Source organism: Neovison vison, chromosome 2 (genome assembly GCF_020171115.1).
Source record: "Neovison vison isolate M4711 chromosome 2, ASM_NN_V1, whole genome shotgun sequence".
Lineage (NCBI taxonomy): Eukaryota > Metazoa > Chordata > Mammalia > Carnivora > Mustelidae > Neogale > Neogale vison.
In genome coordinates, this window is record NC_058092.1 from 184,197,111 (window position 1) to 184,218,883 (window position 21,773).

Consider the following 21,773-nt stretch of genomic DNA (forward strand, 5'->3'; position numbering starts at 1 on the left):
TCCCATCCAGTGGTTCCTGCTCAGGGCTGCTGGGGTGGGGGGTTACCCAGAGGGCCGACCTTTCTGCTCTCTCCAGCCAGGCATGGAGCATGGCTCCTGACTGCGGTCATGGCAAGTGGGATAGGACAGCAGAATCCTGCCCTACGTTGCGCGGGGCCATGTCCAAGCAGACCTTCAGGGTTTCTTCTCTGCTGTCAGCTATGGGTGAGGGAGAGGTTTAGCTCTCCTGCCTCCGGGAGTTACGGCCCCGATCAGCACAGGGCTGGTGAGCAGAGAGGATGTGTGCTCCTGGGGATGTCTCTGAGGCACAATTTCCCCTGAGTGCCTAATGCCCTCTTCTCCTTCCCTCCCTTTCTTCCCCAGGGTCAGTGTGGAGAGTACCCACATCGGGTAAGTGAACCCCTAAAACAGATCCATTCCTGGGGCATCACCCCCAGTTCAGCCTCATCCACCTGGGGCCCCCAGAGTTTGGAGACTAGAGGCATCCAGGCCCCCCTGCACTCAGCAGCCAGAGCAGTGGCCATGGGGGCAGGTAGCCCCCGGAAGTGTGCCTGGTGGTCCGTAGCGTGCTTGACCGGAGCTGGTCTCCAGTGGCCGTGTTTGCCCCTGCAAGGCAGCCTTCGGGACTCTGCTTGCAAGCCTTCCAGCGTGTGCGTGCACCTGAACTCCAGGTTTCTGGCCCGATGTCCCCTCTGCATGTTGCCTTCTCTGTAAGGCCATGCAGCTTGTGTGAGTCCATGAGTCTGACTCCCTGCCGGGTGTGTGTGTGTGTGTGTGTGTGTGCGTGTGTGTGAGAGAGAGAGAGAGAGACTGGGTGTGTATGTCTGGCAGCCTGCCCCGGCTGAATCAGAGGGACTTTTGGGTTAGTCACTGTTGCAGATGACCCAGACCTCAATGGTAGGAGATAACTGAGGACTAACTGTGTTGATTCAAGGCTAGAGCCTCTGCTTTGCCTCTCTAGGACTGGAGGAGGTCTTCTCCAAACAGGGTGGGGGTTTCTGAGGTGGGATGGTCTCCTAGTATACCCCCTGCCCCCGCCCAGGCCCCAGCTCCTTCCTTTGCCTTGTTGTGCCCCTGGATGTAGAGCCCAAAGCCTGCAGCAGTCCTGTTAGGAAGCTGCAGACGTGAGCACTGGGAGCCAGGGGTTATTCTTGGGACAGGGAGGGTGAAGATGTGGGCCCCCCGGTGAAAGCCCCAGTGAGCTGGGACCAGAAACATGTCACTCTTAGACCCTAGTGTCTTTGGGTGCCCATCCCTATGCCACGGGCCTCACTGTGCCCAGAAGCATACACACGGGGTGGCCTCCCTGCCTGCTGCCCCCGTCAGGCAAGGAGACCAGGGAAAGTGGAGAGACAAGCACCAGTCGGGCCCAGAGTCACGTGAATCCAGAAGGTCACGGGGAAGTGTCTCACCCCCACACTCTGACCCCTGGGTTTCCCAGGCTAGCGAGAGGCTGCAGAGGTCTTCCCTATAAACAGCTGGGGCAAGGGTTGAAGCCAAACGGGGGCTGGGCCCGGGCAGGGGGTACCAGCCGGTAGCTGTGCAGACAGAGCCTGTCGGCAGCCTGCGCTCCAGGGCCCTGGGGTTCCGGCCGGCCTGATCCTGGTACAATAACAGAAGGTCAGCTGTGCTGATTTGAAACGATGGGCTCACGGAATTGTTATGCTATCTGAAAGAAAGACAGTGTCCCCAGCACAAAAGACAACACAACGGCAGACATGTTGGCAGTATATCATCACTGGTCCTTAGTGAATGTAGGGGGAGGTGAGGGCAGCAGGAGGAGGGGGAGGAAGAGAGAGAGAGAAGGCTCTAGGAGCACCTCGGCCATGGAGTGCAGCAAAGGTATGGCCCTGGCAGGGGAGGGAATGAATCTGGCAGGGGTGACCGCAGATTTGGGTGCTCAGCTGTTGGGCGGGACAAGGCAGTGGGCACCCCATGTTGATCGAGGGCCCTTTTGGTTTCCCAAAGGGTCTATAGGAATGGTGGAGGGGTGGGCGTCCTCCAGGCCCACAGGATAACGAGAGATCCAGGGCTGGTCCCTGCCTCTGCTCCGGCCTGCAGCATCCCAGAGAGGGGAGGGAGGGCAGATGGAGTACCCTGGGGCAGACATCAGGCAGGTGATGTCTGTGGGCTCCGGCACTCACGCCTTGGTCGCCCTGTCTCCCACCTCGGTCCCCTCCCACGCCAGGAGCACCTGAGCAGCACTCTCTCGGCTCTGCGCTCCAACCAGATCATTACCCTGAAGGTTGGTGGATTCTGGAAGGTCTCCGGGCCCCTCTCTGCTGAGAGACTCCCCAGACCAGAGCCCAACATTGCACGTCCCCGAGCCCCACAGTAGGAGGTAGCCAGGCTCTTGGGACAGCCGTGGCCCCTAAAGGTGGCAGGGACCTGGAAAGACCACGGGTGGGCTCCCAGTTCTCAACCCAGGTGGCCCCTGGTCCTTAACACTCATCCCAGGGGCCTCATGGGAGTTAAAATGCTTTCAGAAACTAGAGGTCAATTATATACCATCTTTGTTGTCACATGGGCTCTAACCATTTCCTAAAGCCTTGGGGCTCTCAGCTTCCATTGGTAGAAAAACTGGAAGCGAGGAGAATTTCCAGAAATGAAAAATCACATTAGATAATGCAATTGAACGTGGCCTCTCCCCCAAAAGTGGTTGAACATGCCGGAGACATCCTTGCCTGGCCTTTATTTTCCAAACCCACCGGCCCCAGGGGCAGACCTTGGTAGCATTTAGCTTGTGCCCACACAGGCCACACCCTCAGCCAGCTCAGCCCCTGGGGAGCCCGACTTGGCACTGCCCTTGACCATCCTCCCAGATCTGCTGATGCTAGCCTTTCTTGTTCAACCAAAAGAAGAGCCCAGAGGTTGCCACACACCCCCGCCTGGCTTTGAGTACCAATTTAGCTGGTCTTGTGGCTCTTGCCCAGAGCCTCTGTATCTGTCCCCCGCAGCCCAGCAGCCCCCGTCCTCTGCCAGGCACAGGCAGGGCCGGCGGTGCAATGGTGGGCTGTGTGTCAGGGGACCACTCTCCCTGTCGGGGGTGCTGATGGCCGATTCTCCAAGGGCCACACTCCTCCTTCCGGGATGGCGTGCCGTCCAAGGACAAGCTCGGCGCTATGCCCCTCAAACCGCGAGAGGGTGCCCTCCACGCCTTCCCTCCCCAAGCCTCGTGCCTGCTAATCACTCTTCTCTCTTCCTCTCCTCGCCTCCCACTTGGCCACCCTGCCTTCCTGGCGACATTCGGCATCCTTCTGAACACCTGCGATCTCTGGCCTTTGCCCTCTGGCCTTCCAACTCATCTTTCTCCTCAGCTGCTGCCTCTCCTCAATTCAGTGCGACTGGCTCCGCCCCCAGTCATAAAAAGACGGACCTTCCAGGTAGACACCTTCCCTTTGTCCAGACCATGCGTGGCGTCCCCAGGGGCTGGGCAGGTCTCGGGGCCCCCGAGGGCCAGCTGGGACTGTAGACAAGGGCAGAGCCTCGCTCTGCTTCAGTTCAAGTCAATTAGACAAAACCGGACCCGTGAGTGTCATAGATGTGGAAGTACACAAGCCCAGGACACCCCCCAACACCACACACCAAACGCCACGGCTCCCCGAAACACCCCGCTACAAGAGCCAGCCCTGGGTTCCAGCCCCCGCGCTGCACATCTGACAAGTCTGATTTCCTTTCATTCTCTGGCTCGCTTTGCGACGTGGGCACGATCGTGCTAATTTCACAGATGAGGAATCAAGGCTTTGGGGACATGAAGGCCGTTGCCAAGGTCACACACCCAGGATATAGCAGAGCACCCAGCTTCTCTGACTCTTCTGAGCGGTGGGATTGGGGACAAAAGCCTTAACCTCTCTGGGCCTCTGCTTTTTCCCTTGTAAAACGAGGACATGAACGGTTGCTACTGCAGAGGGCTGTTCTGTGTGCAGAGCGCTTGGGGTCGTTCCGGGCATTGTTTTAGCGCTGTTCTCAGACTGAGGCCCAGAGGGGTGAATGTGTGCCCAAAGTCACACAAACAGCGAGAGAGGCCGAATTGGAAGCCGGGGAACCAAGACTTTAGACCCCACACTCAGGGCTCTGTCGGTTGGACCTATACCCTTTATATTTAGAAAAGGATGGCTTAGCACCCGATCCTTTATAACCTGAGTTTGAGGAGTGAGGGCATTTGCGGAGGGAATGTAGCCCACGACCAACAGGTGTCATCGTTATGAGCAACTGCTTCCTTCTTCCTGCCTTACGAACCCCAGGAAGCTGCAATAAGACCAGGTTACAAAGAACAGAACACAAGAGAGCTAGGGAGCCAGCGTAGGCGTTGGACCTGGATTCTAGGCCGGGCGACCCACAGCTGTCCTTATGGCCCCAGCCCTCCTTACACTGTGTAGGAGTTACCCCCAAGGCCGAGGGGATGCTGGAAGGTGCAGGGCTCAGAGATGCTCTCTGAAAGCTGGACAGCAGGGCCCAGAGCCACCATCTGGCCACACTCAAGAGTCAGGAGCCCAGAGTCCAGCAGTTCAGGCATCTGACTGAACAAGGCTGAAAAACCCCTCCAATTAACAGCTAAAAATACAGAGGGACACATGACATGTGTGCTACCCAAGCCCGCATATCCCATTACAACAGCCAAATCCTCGAGAGCCTTTATGGGCTCCCAGCTCTTACTCTAAGCACGGCCCTTTGGGGGGCCCCCTGGCAGCTCAGAGAAGCACCAGCCCCCCCAGTCACCCAACCCTCCCGTGTCAGACCCCATTCCAGAAGAGCTGTCCTTGCTCTCAGACTTGTTGCTCGCCTCAGCCCCCAGCAGCCATCTCCTGGCCTTAGTTGCATTAGGCACCCATCATGCCCACCTTACAGATGGAAAAACTGAGGAGGTGCCCAGAACTCCATCCAGGCCCCTGCACATTATGGCCTCCCTTTTCAAGAGCAAAGCGTGGGCTAGCCAGAACTTTCTGTGCCGCCCTGAGCTGGTTTCCAAAGTAGAGAGGGAAGCGTGGGGGCCCATGCTCGGCCCGCCACAGAGTCTGCCTGGAGAATAGTGCTTTTCGGCCCCCAGCCATCATGGGACGTAAAAAGGTCTGTCCGTTTCCTATCAATAAACCAATATTGATTTTACAGGCTCTGTAAGACACTTAAACATTGAGTCTAACATTTGCCGAAAGAGGAAATTATATGAAATATGATGTACTTAGCAGATGGTGTTGGAGGTCATTTCCAAAGTGCAGAAAGTTGGACAGTGAGCAGGTTTTTTTCTGGGGGCTTATTTGGAATGACTAAGAACAGTCTGGAGTTCTAGGTTTGGGTCCCAGCTCCCCACGGGATTCTCAGCCAGGGAGTTCAACCTCTCTGAGCCTATTTTCTCTTCTGTGCAATGGGCCTCGTGACCCATTTCTACCCCGGCCCCCTCCCCCACAGACACTCTGTGCCCACTCAGTGTCTTCTCAGAGGGTAGAGGGGATGGAGCCCAGGCTCCAGCCTGACCGTGCTGTGTGCCCTCTGCACTAGGACACCCCAGCACAGCAAGGGACTGCAGGTGCTGCTGGAATCTCCCAGTTCTTGCCCTGAGGTTGCTCACCCCATTTCTGCTCATCTTTTCCTCCCGTGAGGTTGCAGCAGGAAACTGCAGCCCCCTGTTCCTGCCCCAGAGGGTTGCAGAGAGCTCACCAAGAAGGCTGGCCAGCCTGCAGTTCTGGCCGCCCTTGTTCCCCAGCAGCCCAGCCTGGAGCTTGCACACCTGTCAGGATCTTCTGCTTTAGTCTGTCTGCAGGGATGGACCCTTCTCACAGGAGCTGAGCCCAGATGGTCCCTGGAGTGCTCACTTAGAAAACAACACAACAGCTTCGGGCTAGATCTAGGAGACCCCGGTTGGTCCCCAGCCCCAGGAGGTGCATCACATGGACCAGGCTCTCTCCTCCTCCTCCTGAGGGAACACGATGCCACCCGCAGCTCCCTGAGCCCCCAGCCCCTCCTGGACACGGGCACAGTGGGTGACGGGGGCTGGGCTCAGACCAGCTGACTGACGAGTGGGGGGACAGGACAAAAGAACTCTCCTCAAGACACACGCAGGCATACAGCTCTTTACACTGTCAAAGTCAACCAAGTTCAGGGTTGCAAACCCAACTGTCCTGTGAGGCTGGGCACGGATGACGGAAGAGACCAAAGCAGGCCGCAGGCAGAAAGGATGGGGAGGGTGACTGAGGCACCTGGGGAACCCAGGCCACACCTGAAGGGTATGACTGCCCTCGGGAATGTGGGCCTCCTGTGCCAGGGCTCTCGGTGTGACATCAGAAGCCCCCAGTCCAAATGTTTACACCACATCTTTTGTCCAACTGTTTAGTGAGCCAAACCAACTTCCATGGCCTCTGACCTAAGGACCCCCTTGGACACTGGGGGCAGAGAATCAGACAGCAGAAACAAGGAACTGCTGCCGTCATTTGATGCCTGGGAGGCCCAGCGTAGCCAGAGGATGTCACCGCCACATGGAGAGAGGGGCCGAGGCAGGCCGGGCTGAGGACCCCCTGAGCTAGATCCGGGCATCTGAGTGGGCCCGGAGCGTGCCCACTATCGGGCAGGGTCACCTCGCTCATGCCTCTGTCTCTGCCCCCAGCAGGGCTCTTGCTCTGGGGCTGTTTGTGCAGCTGGTCCTCTCTAGACAGCCCCCTCCCCCCCACTCTTGGGGACCTAATGTCTTGACCATCTCCTTGCTACCACGGGTCCCTGCATGCAGTCGCCGCCACAGCCTCACCACCATCACGCCACACCGCCTGCCCACCAGAGCCCACCACGGGCCCTTCACCGGGTGCATGGCACTGGGACGGGAGGCGGTCCCTGGGCCCAGGGCTCTCCCTCTAACTCTTGTTTCCACCAACATCAGGGGGAACAGGGCCAGGCCGGCATCCAAGGCCCACCAGGGCCACCAGGCCCCCCTGGACCAAGCGGACCCCTGGGGCCCCCAGGACTGCCAGGGCCCATGGGGCCATCAGTAAGTATCTCCTTCCTCTCTCCTTTACCCCCTCTCCCAAGATTTGTCCCAAGCATTCTCTGGAAGCATCCAAACCTTACATCGTTGACAAAAACCTAGGTCCCCATCCAATGGGCAGAACACCTTGGCAAGGTCAATGGCTGTGGGGGGCTGGTGCAAGAAGCTGCCCACCCTGACATACTCACCCATCACACTCCGGTTCTGACCCAGCTGCTGGGGCCAGACCCCAACGGCAGTCATTGCCTTCCAGGGAAGGAATCCTCCAGAGGCTGCCCCTTTCACTGTTTTAGATTCCCAGACGTGGAATTGCTGGGTCATGCTCTGCCAACAGGTGCCTCCCTTCCTCCAGGCAAGACCACGCTCAGGCAGGAGTAGGTCAAGCCCAGGGTCTACCAAGTCCCCCTTTTCCAAGTGCTGGCCAAGACCCCGCTCTCTTGACCTAGTGGGTACAGCAGAGCAGCTGGGCCAGCACCTGGCCTCCTTGGCAGAGAACAGGTTCTCTGGGTCTTAGAGCCAAGACAAATGTCCTATGTCACTGAAGGGACAGGATTAAGGACAAAGTCTGTCTCATAACGTTTCTTTCACGTGATTGAAAAAGAACCTGGTTATGTTTCTTATGACAAAAGCATCATGCATGCGGTGTGAAAAATTGGGAACACGGACAGAGAAAACGATTTGAATTGTTTATTTTGCCATATCCCGAGTTCACCGTCATTAACATCTCGGAGGGGCCTGGCCTGTTTCTCCTTAGACTTGTCTGCCCCTAAACACTTTCCGGGTTGGTCACGTTCTGAGTAATGTAACAGTTTGTGCCCCGTTATGTTTTTCATTTAACACCGCAAACCACACCCTTTCTTTGGGCTGGAGTCTCCCGTGATCTGGATTTGGGGGCTGCTGGGCTGATTTCCGAGTAGTTAATGAATTCCCTTCTGTGATATAGATCCTGAATGTAAATGTTTGTGTCCCTCTCTGGTGCTCCCCATACAATAGATGCCCAGCATTGGAATGGCGAGGTTGGCTGTGTCCCTGCCACTGTTCCCCGTCACTCATCGAGCATGGCCGCTTCCCCTGTTGCTGGGCCCCGTGGAGGCTCTAGCTGTCAGTGCTGAGGCTCCGTGGAGGGCCCCTCTGGGCCGGGCAGCAGCTCTGACCACCCAGGGCACCCAGCTTGGCAGCTCCACTCAGCGTGAAAGCCTAATTTCCCCCACTCTCCTTGCTGCAGCTTGACCCCCACAATGGATTTTAAATATTTCTGTGTTTTGGGACCCCGGGAAGGAAGATTAGTCCCAATTCCCTGGGTCTGTAGATGGAAAAACGGGAAACCCAAAAGGAAGTGAAATTTAGGGAGCTAAACCCAACCACGCTGAGCGAACCCCCAAGAAATACTTAAAATCCGCTCCTTTGCTGACGGCTACACCCTGCCCCCAGACATGTGGAGTTCCCACTTGTTGAACGAACCCAAGCCCGGTGGTTTTCTTCGTTAGGTTATTTGTAAAGAAAAAAACCCAGGAAGCATGTTTTGAAACCCACGGACACAGACCAGACTTGGCCATCTTGCTTTTCTCCAGCCCATGTGTGCTGCCCAAACCTCGGCCCCAGACCGCGGCAGAGCCAGCCAGGTCCGGGGCCCACACCACCTCCCCACGGCCGAGTGCTGTGGTCACAACGCCCCGGGCCGAAGGAGACAGAAGCCTCCCCGAAAGCTGGCAGGGCCAAAGGCAAAACCAAGACTCTGTTGGGCAAGGTCGGCGCCCCAGGAAGGGGACCCAGTTAGGAGGCGGGAGGGCGGGGGCGCAGACCAGACCACACTGTCATTTTAACCAGCTGCCGCTGACCTATTTTCCAGTGGGCGAGCACAGCCAAGATGCCCACGGTGCCCACGTTGGCTCCAAAGGGAGCTGTGAGCCTGTCGTCCCCATGCGCCCTCCGCAGGTTTCTGACACCGTTCCAGGATCCTCGAGCTCTATTCTCTAGCACATCCAGAGCTCAGAACCCCTGGAGCGCTCCTCTGTCCCGAGCCCCCGCGGTGGACATGCTGACATGCCCTGTTCGCCGCTAGATTCCATCTCCACTCACCTTGCTCTTGCTTCCACAGGGCTTACCCGGGCCTCCTGGACCAAAGGTGAGGGCCATTCCGGATGACGGCGCAGGTGGGAGCGCTCTCTGCCGGTGGGGGAGGGTAGACGGCCCCGCCAGCTCCTGAGTGCGGAGCTGAGCGTGACCTCCGTGAGCTCTGGGTCCCACCTGGGTCCCTTCACAGTGCCGCCCTCCTCTTGGGAACTGCTTGGCCCACAGAGCTTGTATTCGTGTGTGCCTGGCCATATCAGGCACTGTGACTGGTACGGAGGCTGCAGTCCCCACCTCCGAGGAGGTCAGAGTCTGGTTGGAAACTCTAGCTTGAATACTCAAGCTTGTGACAGCCCAGGGCGCTGTCACAACATCCCAATAAGAGAGGCTTTCCTACAGATTCAGAACTAGAAGGGACATACGGGATCAGGCCTCTTAGGCGTCCTTTCTGGAAACCCACCACATCAAACCAGCTCTCCCTCTGAAGCGGGGGACCCTAGGGTTCTGGGGACCAGAAGCTGCAAAGCACTGAGCCTGTCCAACCATTTGCATGTGTGGCGGCTGAGAGCCCTTGCTAGGGAAGGGACTTGTCCAGGTTTGGCAGAGAGTCAATGGTGAAATCAAAACCAGAATCTAGGTCTCCTGGCCCCTGCCAGGTGGACCCTTTCCACCACGCATCTGCAGGTGGAGATATGTTCTGAAGAAAAGAGTCCCTGTTGGTTTCCAAGGACGCAGAGCTCTTATACCAGGGAGGGCTGGAGGACTGGCAGTCATTGAGAAGACAAGAAACAGCAATGTGAGGGTAAGAGTGAAGCCAGAATGGAGCATCTGGGGAAATCCCACTGATGGTTTTCTCTTTGTTCCCCCAGGGAGACCCAGGAATCCAGGGCTACCATGGCCGGAAGGTAAGGAGGAGGGGGAGGGAAGGACCCTTGCCTCCCATGGTAACCCACGTTGGGCTCCACCACAGCATCCACAAGGGCAGGACTTGGTCTTGTTCACGCATGTTTGCACACGCGCTTGCCTGGGGTGAACCTCACCTTCGTGAGTTGGGCTGGACAGGAGTTCGTGTCTCCAGTTGTGGGGGAGGAGGGGAGGCTCAGAGGGGCAGGGCCTCAGGCCATCAGTGGCCTGGCCCGACCTCAGACCCTGGTGGGACTCCTACCACCAACCTGCATCCCTGTGACTCTACCAAGGCAGGCCAGGTGCTCACTGGCCCCCAGATGGGAGCAGATGACCAGGGCCCGCTCTGCACAGAGCTCCACACTGAGCCTGGTGGGGCTATGGGGCTGAGGGTCCCAGCCCTGCTTTCTGGCAACTCCCGGTCTAGAGAGACAGAAGGACTCCTATACAAATAACGCAGCGAAGGCAGATTGTGCTAATCGATCATCACAAAGCATTGTGTGAATATGGGTGGGCAGGCGAGTAGAGAGATCAGTTCCAGGTTGGGAGGAGTCTGGGAAGTCTTCTGGGAGAAGACAGCCTGAGAACTCCATCCTTGTGCCTGGGTGGGTGTATGTTACCTACAGAAACCATCCCAAACGTCCCGGCTTCACAGGATGTTTTCTCTCTCATTCTGGGTCTGTGGGCGCACCATCTGGGAGCTCTGCCATTGTCCTCTGGGCTCACTCATTCAGTTGCACTGGATGATGGAAGGAGGGGCCGGACGGGCCAAGCAGTCTAATCCACATGTTGGATGGCTGGTGCGGCCATTGTCTGGGGGGGCTGTTCTCCCCGCTATACCCTCTCGGCCCCCAGTAGGCTACACAGATTGTCTTCCGGCATAGTAGGCCCAGGGCAGTGTTCAAACCTGCCAAGTCTGAGTACACGAGAGCTTCCCCAAAGCATCTACAGCCATCACACTTTCTGGGGTCCTGCAAGTCACATAGCCAAGTCGTGCGGCAATGGTGCGGTGAGGGAGAGGGATAGCAAAGCATTTGTGGCCATTTTTAACCCACCTCTGTGGTCCTTCAACCACCAAATCTGAAGGCACATGGCATTTTAGACAGGGAAACAATTTGAGCAAAAACCCAGAGGTGTCATTACATTAACAATAATAAAAATAATCTTAGCCCGAGTCACCACTTATTAAATGCCTACCATGGGCTCAGGCTGTCCTACCCTGGGACCGCCCTGTGAGGCTGGTACTCTTCTCCCATCTAACAAACGAGGCACCAGAGGCTTGCCTAAAGGTTCCTGCCTCGCCAGGGGCAGAGCAGCACTCAAGCCCAGGCATGGGTCCTTCCCGGGGGCACCAACGGCAGGGAGCCCCGCGCAGCACTCTGGACCCTGGACCCGGGCTCCAGGAGTCAGGAGGACAAAGAAGTGAGGGGTGGATTTGGGAAAGGGATGGATTGCAGGGGAGAGCACATTTCTCGCACTCTGTAATCGGGCAGCTGCCCTCACCTCATTGGTTTATGGGTGCTTGGGGGTCAGGGGAGGGAGGAAATGGCAAAACCTGGGGACCGTTCATTAGCCCTACATACACTGAGAAGTTTGTATGGTGTCAGGAAGTGGAAACGATAGCCTCTGTGGTTGCTTCCATCCACACACACAGACTCTCAAGGTTTGCTGCCTCCTGGTGGAGGTCCCCCCGGGGTCAGGGTGATGCCAGTGGCTGGCGGTCGTCTGCATTTGCGGGCCAACTGGAAATCTGGTTCATCCGGAAAGGAGCTGGGTTGGGGGGTGTCTACTGTCCTGAGGATAGAGAGGCCTGAATTTAAGGTTGTGGTGTCAGGTGACTCGCACAGGCTACAGGTGCCCGTCCCACTGTCCCAGCCCCACTGGGGCCTCGGGTGTCTTGAGTCAATGACCACTATCTCCAGGCAGAAGTTTGCTTCCCATCAGAGCTCTGAGATAAAGAGGCGAACGCCCAGGGTCAAGTGCGGCGATACTTGTCCTCTCTGGTTCAGCCCAGCTTCACTCAGTTCCCATCCCACCTGGTCCTTTCCATGGACCATTAGAGCTCATGATCCCCCCTGCCCCCACACCCAGTGTCGATGAGAAGTTGCTGCTCTACCCACGGTGGTACAGCTGCTAAGGGGTCATGCTGGAACTGGAAGCCAGGTCTCACACGGCCAAGCCCAGAGGCTAGTCTTGTTCAGGCACAGAAGTGAGTGCCTCCCCAGAGGGTCTCAGCTAGGCTGAGCTAACCGTGCAGCAACCCTCCTCCCTGTGCCTTCTCCGGAGCATGGAGGCTTATCTCCTGAGCTCCTTCTTTGTCCGTCAGTTTTCTCTTTTTCTCTCTCCTCCTCTCTCGGCTTAGAATGGGGCATGGAGGTGGGGGAAGACAGCTGGCTCCTGGGAAGATGAGTTTGCCCTCACCCCACCATCCAGGGAGGAAGGAATGAGTGCTGGGGGTGGGGGGCAGGTATTGCTTAGCTGGACAGAAGCATGGAACCGCCCCTGTGTTTGAGGTATAAGGGGAACCCATGGAGGAAGGGAAGGACACTCCGCACCTGCTTCATTGCTCTGTCCTGGAGACTCAGTCCGCGTGCAGGTAGCCCTTTCTTTCAGCAAAGGTAGACTTTAACTCTTAGCAAAGATGTTTCCTGGCCTGTGGAGTTTGCTAATGATAGTTCCAACCATCATCATGGCTGCTGCTACTGTCGCTGCCCCCAGGGCAGCTGGACAGCGCAGCATCCTCCCAAAGGCCAGCCAGGCCAGCAGGGTAGGCTTCCTCTCTAGCTCCTTTGGATCAAAGCCCAGTGGAGCCAGCAGGCCCTGCGCTGCCCCCAGCCCTGCTTGGGACCAGCCCTTCCACCAAAATACCCGAGGGGGGCTGCTCACTCACCCACGGGGTACCAATGTGATCCGAATTAATGACCGCTCATCTACTTTAAGTAAGTTGTAGGATGCGAAGTGTGTTTCAAACATTACTCCTTGGCTCTCTTTCAAGGGGATTGGTGGGTATGGTCAGACTGTATGTGGGTCACAAAACCTGCTGGGAGCTTATGTATAAGGGTGTTGGTGCTGGTCCCGCTGACTGTGACTGCCCTTCTGGGCTTTCTCGCCCTTCCTCAATCCATCTGCAAAAGGCCTGATCATTCCACTCTGCCAGGCAGAGCAAGGGGCTACATGGGTGGACACATGTTTGCAGAACGACAGCTAGCATTGTTACAACTGCCTCACTGGCCTTTTGGACAGGCCAGCATTGGGGGTGCCACTGGCCCCACATCTTATTACTGAATCCTTAGAACAACCTGGAGAGGAAGGCTTTATTTTTGGTCCTGTTTCACAGATGAGCAAACTGAGGCCCACAGAGGTCCAGAAGGTCCACAGCCAGGAAGTAGTAAAACCAGTTGCGTCTTATCCCAAATCCTTGCCCCGAATGACTTTACTACGTGGGCCTTCTGAGCCAGGAAAGGGGGCAGGCGCTGCAATTTCCACTTTCCTGTAGGGTCTCCTCTCCCAGGAGGAAAGAAGGTGGGAGCTGGGCTGATCTCTTTCCTGAGGGAAAAGTCTAGGGCTGGATTCAGGCTTTTCTCTGAGCTTCGTAGGCTGTCTGTGAGCCAACCTTGGGGTCTTTGATGCGTTTCAGTCAAAGAACCCAGGAAATGGAGTGTCGGGCATGGGCACTGATCCCTCAGATGATTTCCACAAGGACTTAGCAAGGTCCTGAGACTCCCATTAAAGGCAGGAAAAGGCAGCTTGTCTCAGCTTGTCCCCCAGCACTGGACCCCTCTTGCTCTCAGAGGGCCTGAGGAACCCCAGGCCTCACGCGGCATTTGTGTGCAGCCGAGCACTCCAGGCGAAGGACGCTTTAGCTGGCGGGGTCTCCTAGGATGGGGACAGCACTTTCTTTCACAACCATGAAATCCCCCTGGGGACATCCAGACCATTTAAAATAAAGCCGACCAGGGATCTGAGACATGGGCCTCAGAAATGAGGCCTCTCCGGGGCTGAGAGTCTCAGCCCACCGGCCTCCAGCCCCCAGCTTGTGCTCTCTGGGCCCTGTTTCTCCCACACTCCAAAGCCCACAGATTAATTAGAGCTGACTTTTCTTTTTGGAGCTAACTACAAAATCAACCGATCTCAAATCGAGATTACAAGCCAGCCGCCCTTCCAAAGCCCTGGCCTTCGATAGGGCGCCTGACCCCGGTAATTCCCCAGATTACTTCCTGCCGGTCCTAATTACCAGAGGAGCTGGCATCTCCTCCGTCCCAGTCCTCTCCTGTCTGGAGCTGGCCAGGGCTGCAAAGAAGGAAATGAGCTGCCTTTTCCTGGAAGGGAGGCCTAGGAACCCTTTAGGGCAGAAAGAGACATGAGCCCGCCTCACGGGCTTTCCCAGCTCAGGAAAGGGCCCTGGTCCAGGCCCAGGCCTGAGCCCCCTGCTGGCCTCTCCCCCGCCACCCCCAACAACCTTCACACAGGCCTTCCTCCTCCCTGCAGAGAACAAAGGGTCTGTGTGTGGAGCTGCTTCAGCTTCATCCCGGCCCTCCCCAGGGCGCTGGGCTGGGCTGCTAGGGAGATTCACCCCGAGGGAGGTCCATTCATCTCCCTGCACTCCTCCAGCCTGGCCTCTGCTTGGCTGGGGAGCTGACCTTGAAGCCCCCCACCTCCCTCCAGACTGTGTCGTCTTGCCAAGTCCCTGCCCTGCTTTTTCAACAAACAGTAAATCACCAATTAAGAGGCCACTCCCACAGGTCAGGAGAGTGGCCATTTGGGGCTTCAAGGAGCTGGCTTTCATCCTGTCTCAGTAACCAGGGGGTCCCTCCACCTGGAAGCCGGGACCGGAATAGAAAACCTACTGGTGGTGCAAGGCGCTCTCTGCCCAACTGGAGAGTCAGTGGCATCGTGAAAGGCGGGGCTGGGACGGCCTTCAAGGTCATTCCAGGCAGCTCCCTCTCTACCCACCTGTGCTCACCCAGAACTTTCTTAGCCACAGTGACTGGAATCTACCCCTTTCTGGCCAGGAATCAGGCATGGGTTCTTGGCAGCCAGGCTCCTCGGTAGTGGGGTGTTCTGGCCTGGGGGTCTCTGACCTGGTTTGCCAGCAGCCTCTGCCATCCATGCTTCAGGCCCCTGGGCAATAGGCAGAGTGCCCAGCTCTCCAGCTGCAGAGTGGACAGATGGGGTCTCTAGGAGCCCACCGGGGGAGCTTCCAGGGTCTTTTTGGGAGGATAGAGAAGGCAAAGATAGAGGGGATAAACTGGGGACCTTGGACTTGGGCAGACTATGAGAATTCTCTCTGTACTTAAGAAGAAGACACTTGCAAGTTAGTGAATCTAAATTCAGCCCAATTCCAAACTTAAACCTTTTAAACAGGAACATTCTTAAGAAGGGAAATGGGGGAAAGGACCCTCACAAATACATACCAAGGGGGGAAACTGTGCGAACAGAAATCATGGTCCCCCTTTTAGCCATAGCTGCCAGAAACCCCCTTCTCACTCCCTGCAGACGGGTGCGCGAACAGAAATCATGGTCCCCCTTTTAGCCATAGCTGCCAGAAACCCCCTTCTCACTCCCTGCAGATAGCCATAGCTGCCAGAAACCCCCTTCTCACTCCCTGCAGACGGGTGCCCTTGTCCACAGGCACCCCGAAGTCCTTGGCAATGACGCAGTCCTGTCTCACCTCACAGATCCAAGAACCAGTGCTTCCTGGTGTCAGACTGGGCCAGTCGCTGGGGCAGAGGTCAGGCTGGGGTAAGCCCCTCCTGATGAGAATGGAATGAGCCTGCCGGGCGGGGTCAGCCGGGGGCACCCCTGCTTCCTGCCCGACACAAGGGTGGGAGTGAGGGAGGCCTGAGATGGGATCAAGAGATCCTGGGTCATCCGTAGAATTAAGAGACTTGACCCAGAGGGGAGGGAAGGGGCGAAGGTCAGCCCTGCTAATGAGGAGGGTTGTCTCCTTACAAGGCTCCAGGGGGCCCGGATTTCCCTGGAGAGGGTGGTTTTGTCTTTGCCTACAAGCCCGCAAAGGCTGAGGACAACCCCAATTAGCAGGAAACCCTCACTCCCCTGGGCTTACTCTACACTGCTCCTGCTGAGATTGGAGACAGAAGCCCAGAGCTAGGGCTCGAGCAGAACCCACCCCCGCCCCGCCTTTGCTGAAGCATTTACAGCTGTCCTTCTGAGTAGGAGGCAGGGAAAGCAGAGACCCACTGAGACCCGTCCTAGACCAGCATTTTCCCCCACAGCTAAACTCCCATCTCCACAGCCTTGCTCTGCAGCCACCAACAGACCCAACGTCCACCCCCCGCCCCCAGCTCCAACCTCTCTCCCAGCGAAAGGCTTCGCAGAGGAGAATCCTGGCCCCGAGAGGGAGAGAGGCTTACCTAAGGTCACACAGCCTCCCTGACTCCCAGCCAGTTGCCCCAGATGGAAGCGAGAGGAGGCGGACAGCGGCATTGAGGGAAGGCTGAAGGAAAGAGGAAGGGCCAAGCTCCCACTTGTACCTCCCCAACCATGGGAACTGTGTCTCCCGGGTGTCTTCAGGGCTAAGCCAACCTGGTTGGGCCAGCTGGAATGTTAGCAGGAGAGCCTGTTGTCTGAAGGAGAGAGTGACAGGGCCCCTCAGCTGGGACTCCCAAGGAGGGGGCTCTGACTCCTTCGTGTTCTGACAAGGTCCTGTGGCGCCCTCTGCTGGCCACAGAGCAGATCTCTGCAGGCTGGCAGGGCCCTGCTCAGCTCCTTCCTCCCGAGGTGCGTGGTTAAAGACCCAGCCGCCAGAGGAGCTGCCCTCCTATGTTGATCCCTTCACCCTGATGCAGCACGGACCTGAGGACCCTCCAGCTGAGTGGGGCTTGAGAATCTGCCCATCGGATGCTTGGCGTTGGCTTAGTGGGATGAGTACCTGGGCTTTAACAAAGACCTATGTTCCAGTCCCTGCTTGGCATGACCTTGGCGATCATACATGGCCTCCCTGAGCCAGTTTGTTCACCTGTGAAACAGGAATAAAATCCATCGTCACATTGGAGAGGAGTCTTGGAGATTGAATAGAGGAAAAATGGAAAGTTTTAGCCTCATACCAGGCCCATGGCAGACACAGTTAATGGCCTGCAAGAGGGATTTCCCAGAATGCGGAGCCTGTGGCAGTGACTCCGCTGTGTTTACTTCCTGAGGACGGCTCCACTCACCTTGCCTGTGGCTCCGAGGTCCTAGTGGGCCAGGGTGAGGAAGGGCTCCTGTGTTGGGAGCTAAAGATTCTGGGCGTTTTGCAGAATTCAGAGACTTAGCCCAAGGAGGACTGGGGTGAACCATCCCAGGCAGACATGAATTTGTACACGTCGATCACAAATGCCAAGTGGTCCCCCACTGCACCCAGGAACCAGCCCTGGGCGACGGGCATAGCGAAAAGCTTCATAGAGGAGATATTTTACCATGGCCCCTAATAATGGACAGGGGGTCCAGCTGAGGGAACAGCAGAGAGACATAGAATCCTGGGTGGCTCAGGTGGATAAGCATCTGACTCTTGACTTCAGCTCAGGTCATGATATCAGGATCGTGAGATCGAGTCCCACCTCAGCTCCATGCCTGACATCAGGGTGTGGAGCCTGACTTGCTGGGCAAGCAAGGAGCTTGTTTGAGATTCTCCCCCCCCCTCAAAAAAAAAAAAAAAAGGCATAGTGTCCTGAAAATGGGTGATTATTTCCAGGGAGACAGGTGGTAGGTATCAGGACGTCAGGTGATGAGGCTGGGAAGGAAGCAGAGGATGGAAAACCTGGCCCCTCTTCTAAGGTCAAGGCCAGGCAGCGGCTATTTGGCAATAAAGGGGTGTTAACTGTCCTGGGGAGCTTCCCAGCACGCCAGCACCAAGGCCCAGTCATGGAAGAGAGAGGTCGGAAGACGTGCTAGCTTTGGCAAGCAGGAGGGTGCATAGGACTTCCCAGAAGATGGCAGAGAAGGGATGAGGGCAGCGGAAAAGCTGGAGGCCAGGTAGGACCAGTCTCCCACTCTGCCGGTAAGCCTATGGGAACTGCTGCCTGGCCTGAAGGCCACAGCTCTTGAGACCTGAGCGGAGAGGCTGAGCTGGGATGCAGTCTGTCAGGACCCCGTGGTGCCGTGCCCAGCCTTCAGATGCCTTCAGACGCAGGGAGCTGCTGCAGAGGGTTCACCCTGTCTTGTCACTGCTGGCATTTGGAGCCCTGGCTGGCACTTCATCTGGGGCTCAAATCACAGAGACAGAGGCTGCCCTCCTTCCTTTCCTGAGTGCCACTCCCTTCTCTGACACAGTGGGTTAGTCTTGACTCCTCTACTATTTTTTTTTCCTTAAAGATTTTATTTATTTATCTGAAAGAAAGAGAGAGAGAGAGAGAGCACAAGCAGGGGGAGAGGCAGGCAGAAGGAGAGAGAGAAGCAAGTTCTTTGCTGAGCAGAGAGCCCAATGCGGGGTTCGATCCCAGGACACTGAGATCATGACCTGAGCTGAAGGCAGACGCCTAACCCACTGAGCCACCCAGGCACCCACTGACTCATCTGCCCTTGACCTCCATTTGTCACTGACTGTCATCTCCAACCCCATCTCCTTCCTGTCCTTCCTGAATTCGCATCCCTGCCCCATAGGTTTGGCATTTTCATGGGGAGGGAAAAGAGGTTGAGGAGAAAGACAGGACACAGCTGAGATCATAGAGCAAACCCCACGATGTCCCGAAGCCACAGCTCTCTCTGGTGCCCCCAGATGGGTTCCAGACAGCACCCTGCCTCCACGCCCCAAACCACAGACTGGCCCTCCGCCGTGCCGGGCCAGGACCCATGAGCCCCCAGGAGGCCTTAGACTTAGCTGGGAGGAAGGGGAGCCCCAGATGAAGCGGAGAGGCAGGAGCCTGTGTGGCTCAGCCTGCAGGTACCACGAGAGCAAAGCTTCTGGTGTGAGAATGGCGCAGGAAGTGCTAGGCGGCAGTGAGAGGGAGGGCTGCTCGGGTGAGCGGTCAAGTGCACGGAGCGCTGACCCAGCTGGGCCCCCAGGCTGGTAGTAGGACCTTCACAACTCTTCCTGCATCCGCTCCGGGACTCGGACTCTGCTGGCGAGACCGTCTGTCTCGGGGGCCTTTCTGTGAGTTCACGGAGCTCAGAGGAGCGGCCTGCAGTGGCTGCAGGATCCTCGGAGCTCATCGTGAGCTGGACGGCAGTCCCGACCCTCCAGACCAGCCAGCCGGGAGATCTGGACACCCCCACAGGCCGTGATTCAAGGGCCGAGGCCTCGGGCAAGTCTGGTCCTCTTCTCAGCCCTTCTTTTATTTCTTCCTTCAGGGAGAACGGGGCATGCCAGGGATGCCCGGCAAACATGGAGCGAAGGTACCTGCCTCTCCCTGCCCAGCCCTCCCCCCACCGGCCCCTCCCTGAGCTCCAGCCCTCTCTCCTAAGTTCTGGGACACCTGGGAGGCCCAGCTCCTTCTCCTTCCCAGGTCCACTGGGGAGACATGAAGACAGGGTACATGTTTCCTCCCAGCCCTCTCTCCCTGCGGTGCCAGCCTGCTCTGGGCCGGGGGCTTCCGTTTGGCCCACGAGCCAGCACTCCCCAGTGCCCTCCTGACGTGGCCGGGCCTCCTCTCGGGCGTCTTGGTTAAGTCGGCTCCAGCTGCTGCCCACATGGGGAGTAGGGACTCCCTAAAAATCACCTGCCCTTGGGATTGACTAAGTGGCACATTGGGCAGCCCATTTACCTCAAAGTGGCTGGTCGTGGGCTGATGTGGAAATGGGGTTCACTCCCAGCTGCTCTGGGAGAATCCTACCCGCACACCCTCTCTTGTTCTCCCCTTCCACACGGCGTTCCCTTCTACCTTTTTCCCTTCCCATCTCCTCCTCCTCCTTTCCCTTCCCACTGAAGCCCTCCCCACGTGGCACCCCAGAGATACCCCGACCTGGACACTCCTGGGCTCCCTGATGCGAGGGCCTGGGAGCTGAGCAGGTGGGTGGGAAGCTTGGGGGACTCAACGGTGCAGCTCAGAACCTCTGCCTTCCTGGGGACCCACGCTCCCTGTGCCAGACTCTGCCACCCACCTTTGCCGTGAGTCTGGGCAGCAGGCAGAAGCAAGCCGTCTGCCTTCGCATCCCCTCCCCACCCCGCCCCAGGGAGGCTGGGAGGCTGGCCACTCCTTCCCTGCTTGCCTCAACTGTGGAAAGTCGCCATGTCCTTTTCTTCTCTCCACCAGGGAGCTCCTGGAATTGCTGTGGCTGGGATGAAGGTCAGTGGAAGGTTATCACTCCACATATGAAGGGCACGATGGGAGGGAAGGAGAGAGGAAGACATAGCCGGGGCTTCAAGGACTCCGTGAGGTGGCCGCTGGGCCAAGGAGGGTGCAGACAGGATCCAGAAACATCTCTCTTAAGGCAACGTCTACGCCATTATGCACAACTTGACCAAGAGATGTTTAACTGAGCCCTACAAAGTACATTGCAAAGCTTTGCTGGCCTCAGGGAAAACAGCGCCCTGCCCGTGAGCAAGGGAGCCCAGCGCTTTCCTTTATACCTCGGAATCCAGCAGCTGCGTGCCTGCAGAGCTCCTGAGAGGAGAGCAGGAGTCCTTCCCCTGAACCCCGCCCGAACCGCATCTGGTCAGCAGGCAGACGGATGGGGACCCCCAGAAGCACAAAGGTGGATCTCCCAGCAGGTCCACAGACAGGGGGCACTGTGTCCGAAGCCAATGCCCTTCCCTTCTCTCTGCCCGATCTCACCCTTGCCACATCCCTCACCTGGGGGATGAATCGGGAAGAGTCCAGGAGGCCTCCCTTGTCCTGAGACCTGAAACCTAGGCAGAAGAAAGTCCTGGGCAGGCCAGATGCTTCACACACCCCATGAAGACCTTTGCTCATTTACTCCTGTGCCAGCTCTCACTCTTTCTCCTTCATCTCTTTACCGGAGTCTTCTTTGTTTTCACACAGGGTGAGCCAGGGACCCCAGGAGCCAAGGTACTGATTCAGAGGGAATGTTCTGGGCTGCATGAAGCATCAAGCATGGGGGGAGGCGGCAGTGGCTGCTATTGTTATGCTCCTGGTTCCCCTGAGGCCGGCCTGGAGCTGGGGACCTGACTGAGCAGAGGAGGGCCCACCCAGGAGGGGCCTGCCGGCCAGGAATGCCTTCCCCTCCCTGGATCCTGGCCTGGAGCTCGGTCAGTTTGCCTGCACACCAGCTCCAGCAGGCAGTAACTCCTGTGCCCTGTGCCTGCACGGCTCTGTGTCTCTTCTCTCGTTCTATAAGGGATGTAACATGAAAAAAGTTTCCATGCCAAATAAGTTTGGGAAATACAGACTTAAAAGTATTTCAGTTTTTGTTTTGTTTTGTTTTACTGCAGACCTTCTCAGAGCCTTTAGGAGGCTATATGTATACTGGGGACCTCTAAAACTATAATCTCTGGTACAGCATTTCCAAACATTTTGACTAGAACTTCCTTTTTTAAAGAGGAACGTCATATGGGACTAGTATTCTGGAAACGCTAGTTTACCATCACTGTCCTCCCTACCCCTCAACACCCTCCTAGTCCTCTTATCAGTGACTTTCTCTTCTTACCACAAAAGGAGACCCAGGAGCAGTAGGAAAGCCAGGGCCCCCAGATTTGCCAGGAAAGAGGGGGCAGAGGGTAGGATATTGTGTCTCTGAGCGTGTGCCCGCTTCAGACTGGCCTCTGCTGGTCCTCCCACTTCGTGCCCCAACCCCATAGCTCACGTGCTACCTGCAGTATGTTCAGGGTGCATGTGTCCCCTGGAAGAGGGGAGTGCCGGGATGGCCTGGGAAAACTTCAGAAATCCTACCCTCGGGAGCACACCATTCCTCCTCCAAAGATTGGTTCCCAGGA

The 21,773-nt window shown here is 57.1% G+C and overlaps 1 protein-coding gene across 5 annotated transcripts in view; it reads left to right on the forward strand.

The window, feature by feature from the left end:
- COL13A1 (collagen type XIII alpha 1 chain) overlaps positions 1–21,773 on the forward strand; it is a 140,437-nt gene that overhangs the window by 82,237 nt on the left and 36,427 nt on the right. For all 5 annotated transcript variants that reach the window (XM_044239672.1, XM_044239674.1, XM_044239675.1 and 2 more), the window contains 8 exons: positions 364–390; positions 2,189–2,245; positions 6,866–6,973; positions 9,069–9,095; positions 9,910–9,945; positions 19,232–19,276; positions 20,134–20,166; positions 20,863–20,889. In XM_044239672.1, the coding sequence (XP_044095607.1) occupies positions 364–390; positions 2,189–2,245; positions 6,866–6,973; positions 9,069–9,095; positions 9,910–9,945; positions 19,232–19,276; positions 20,134–20,166; positions 20,863–20,889 (360 nt within the window). The remainder of the gene's footprint in view (positions 1–363; positions 391–2,188; positions 2,246–6,865; positions 6,974–9,068; positions 9,096–9,909; positions 9,946–19,231; positions 19,277–20,133; positions 20,167–20,862; positions 20,890–21,773) is intronic.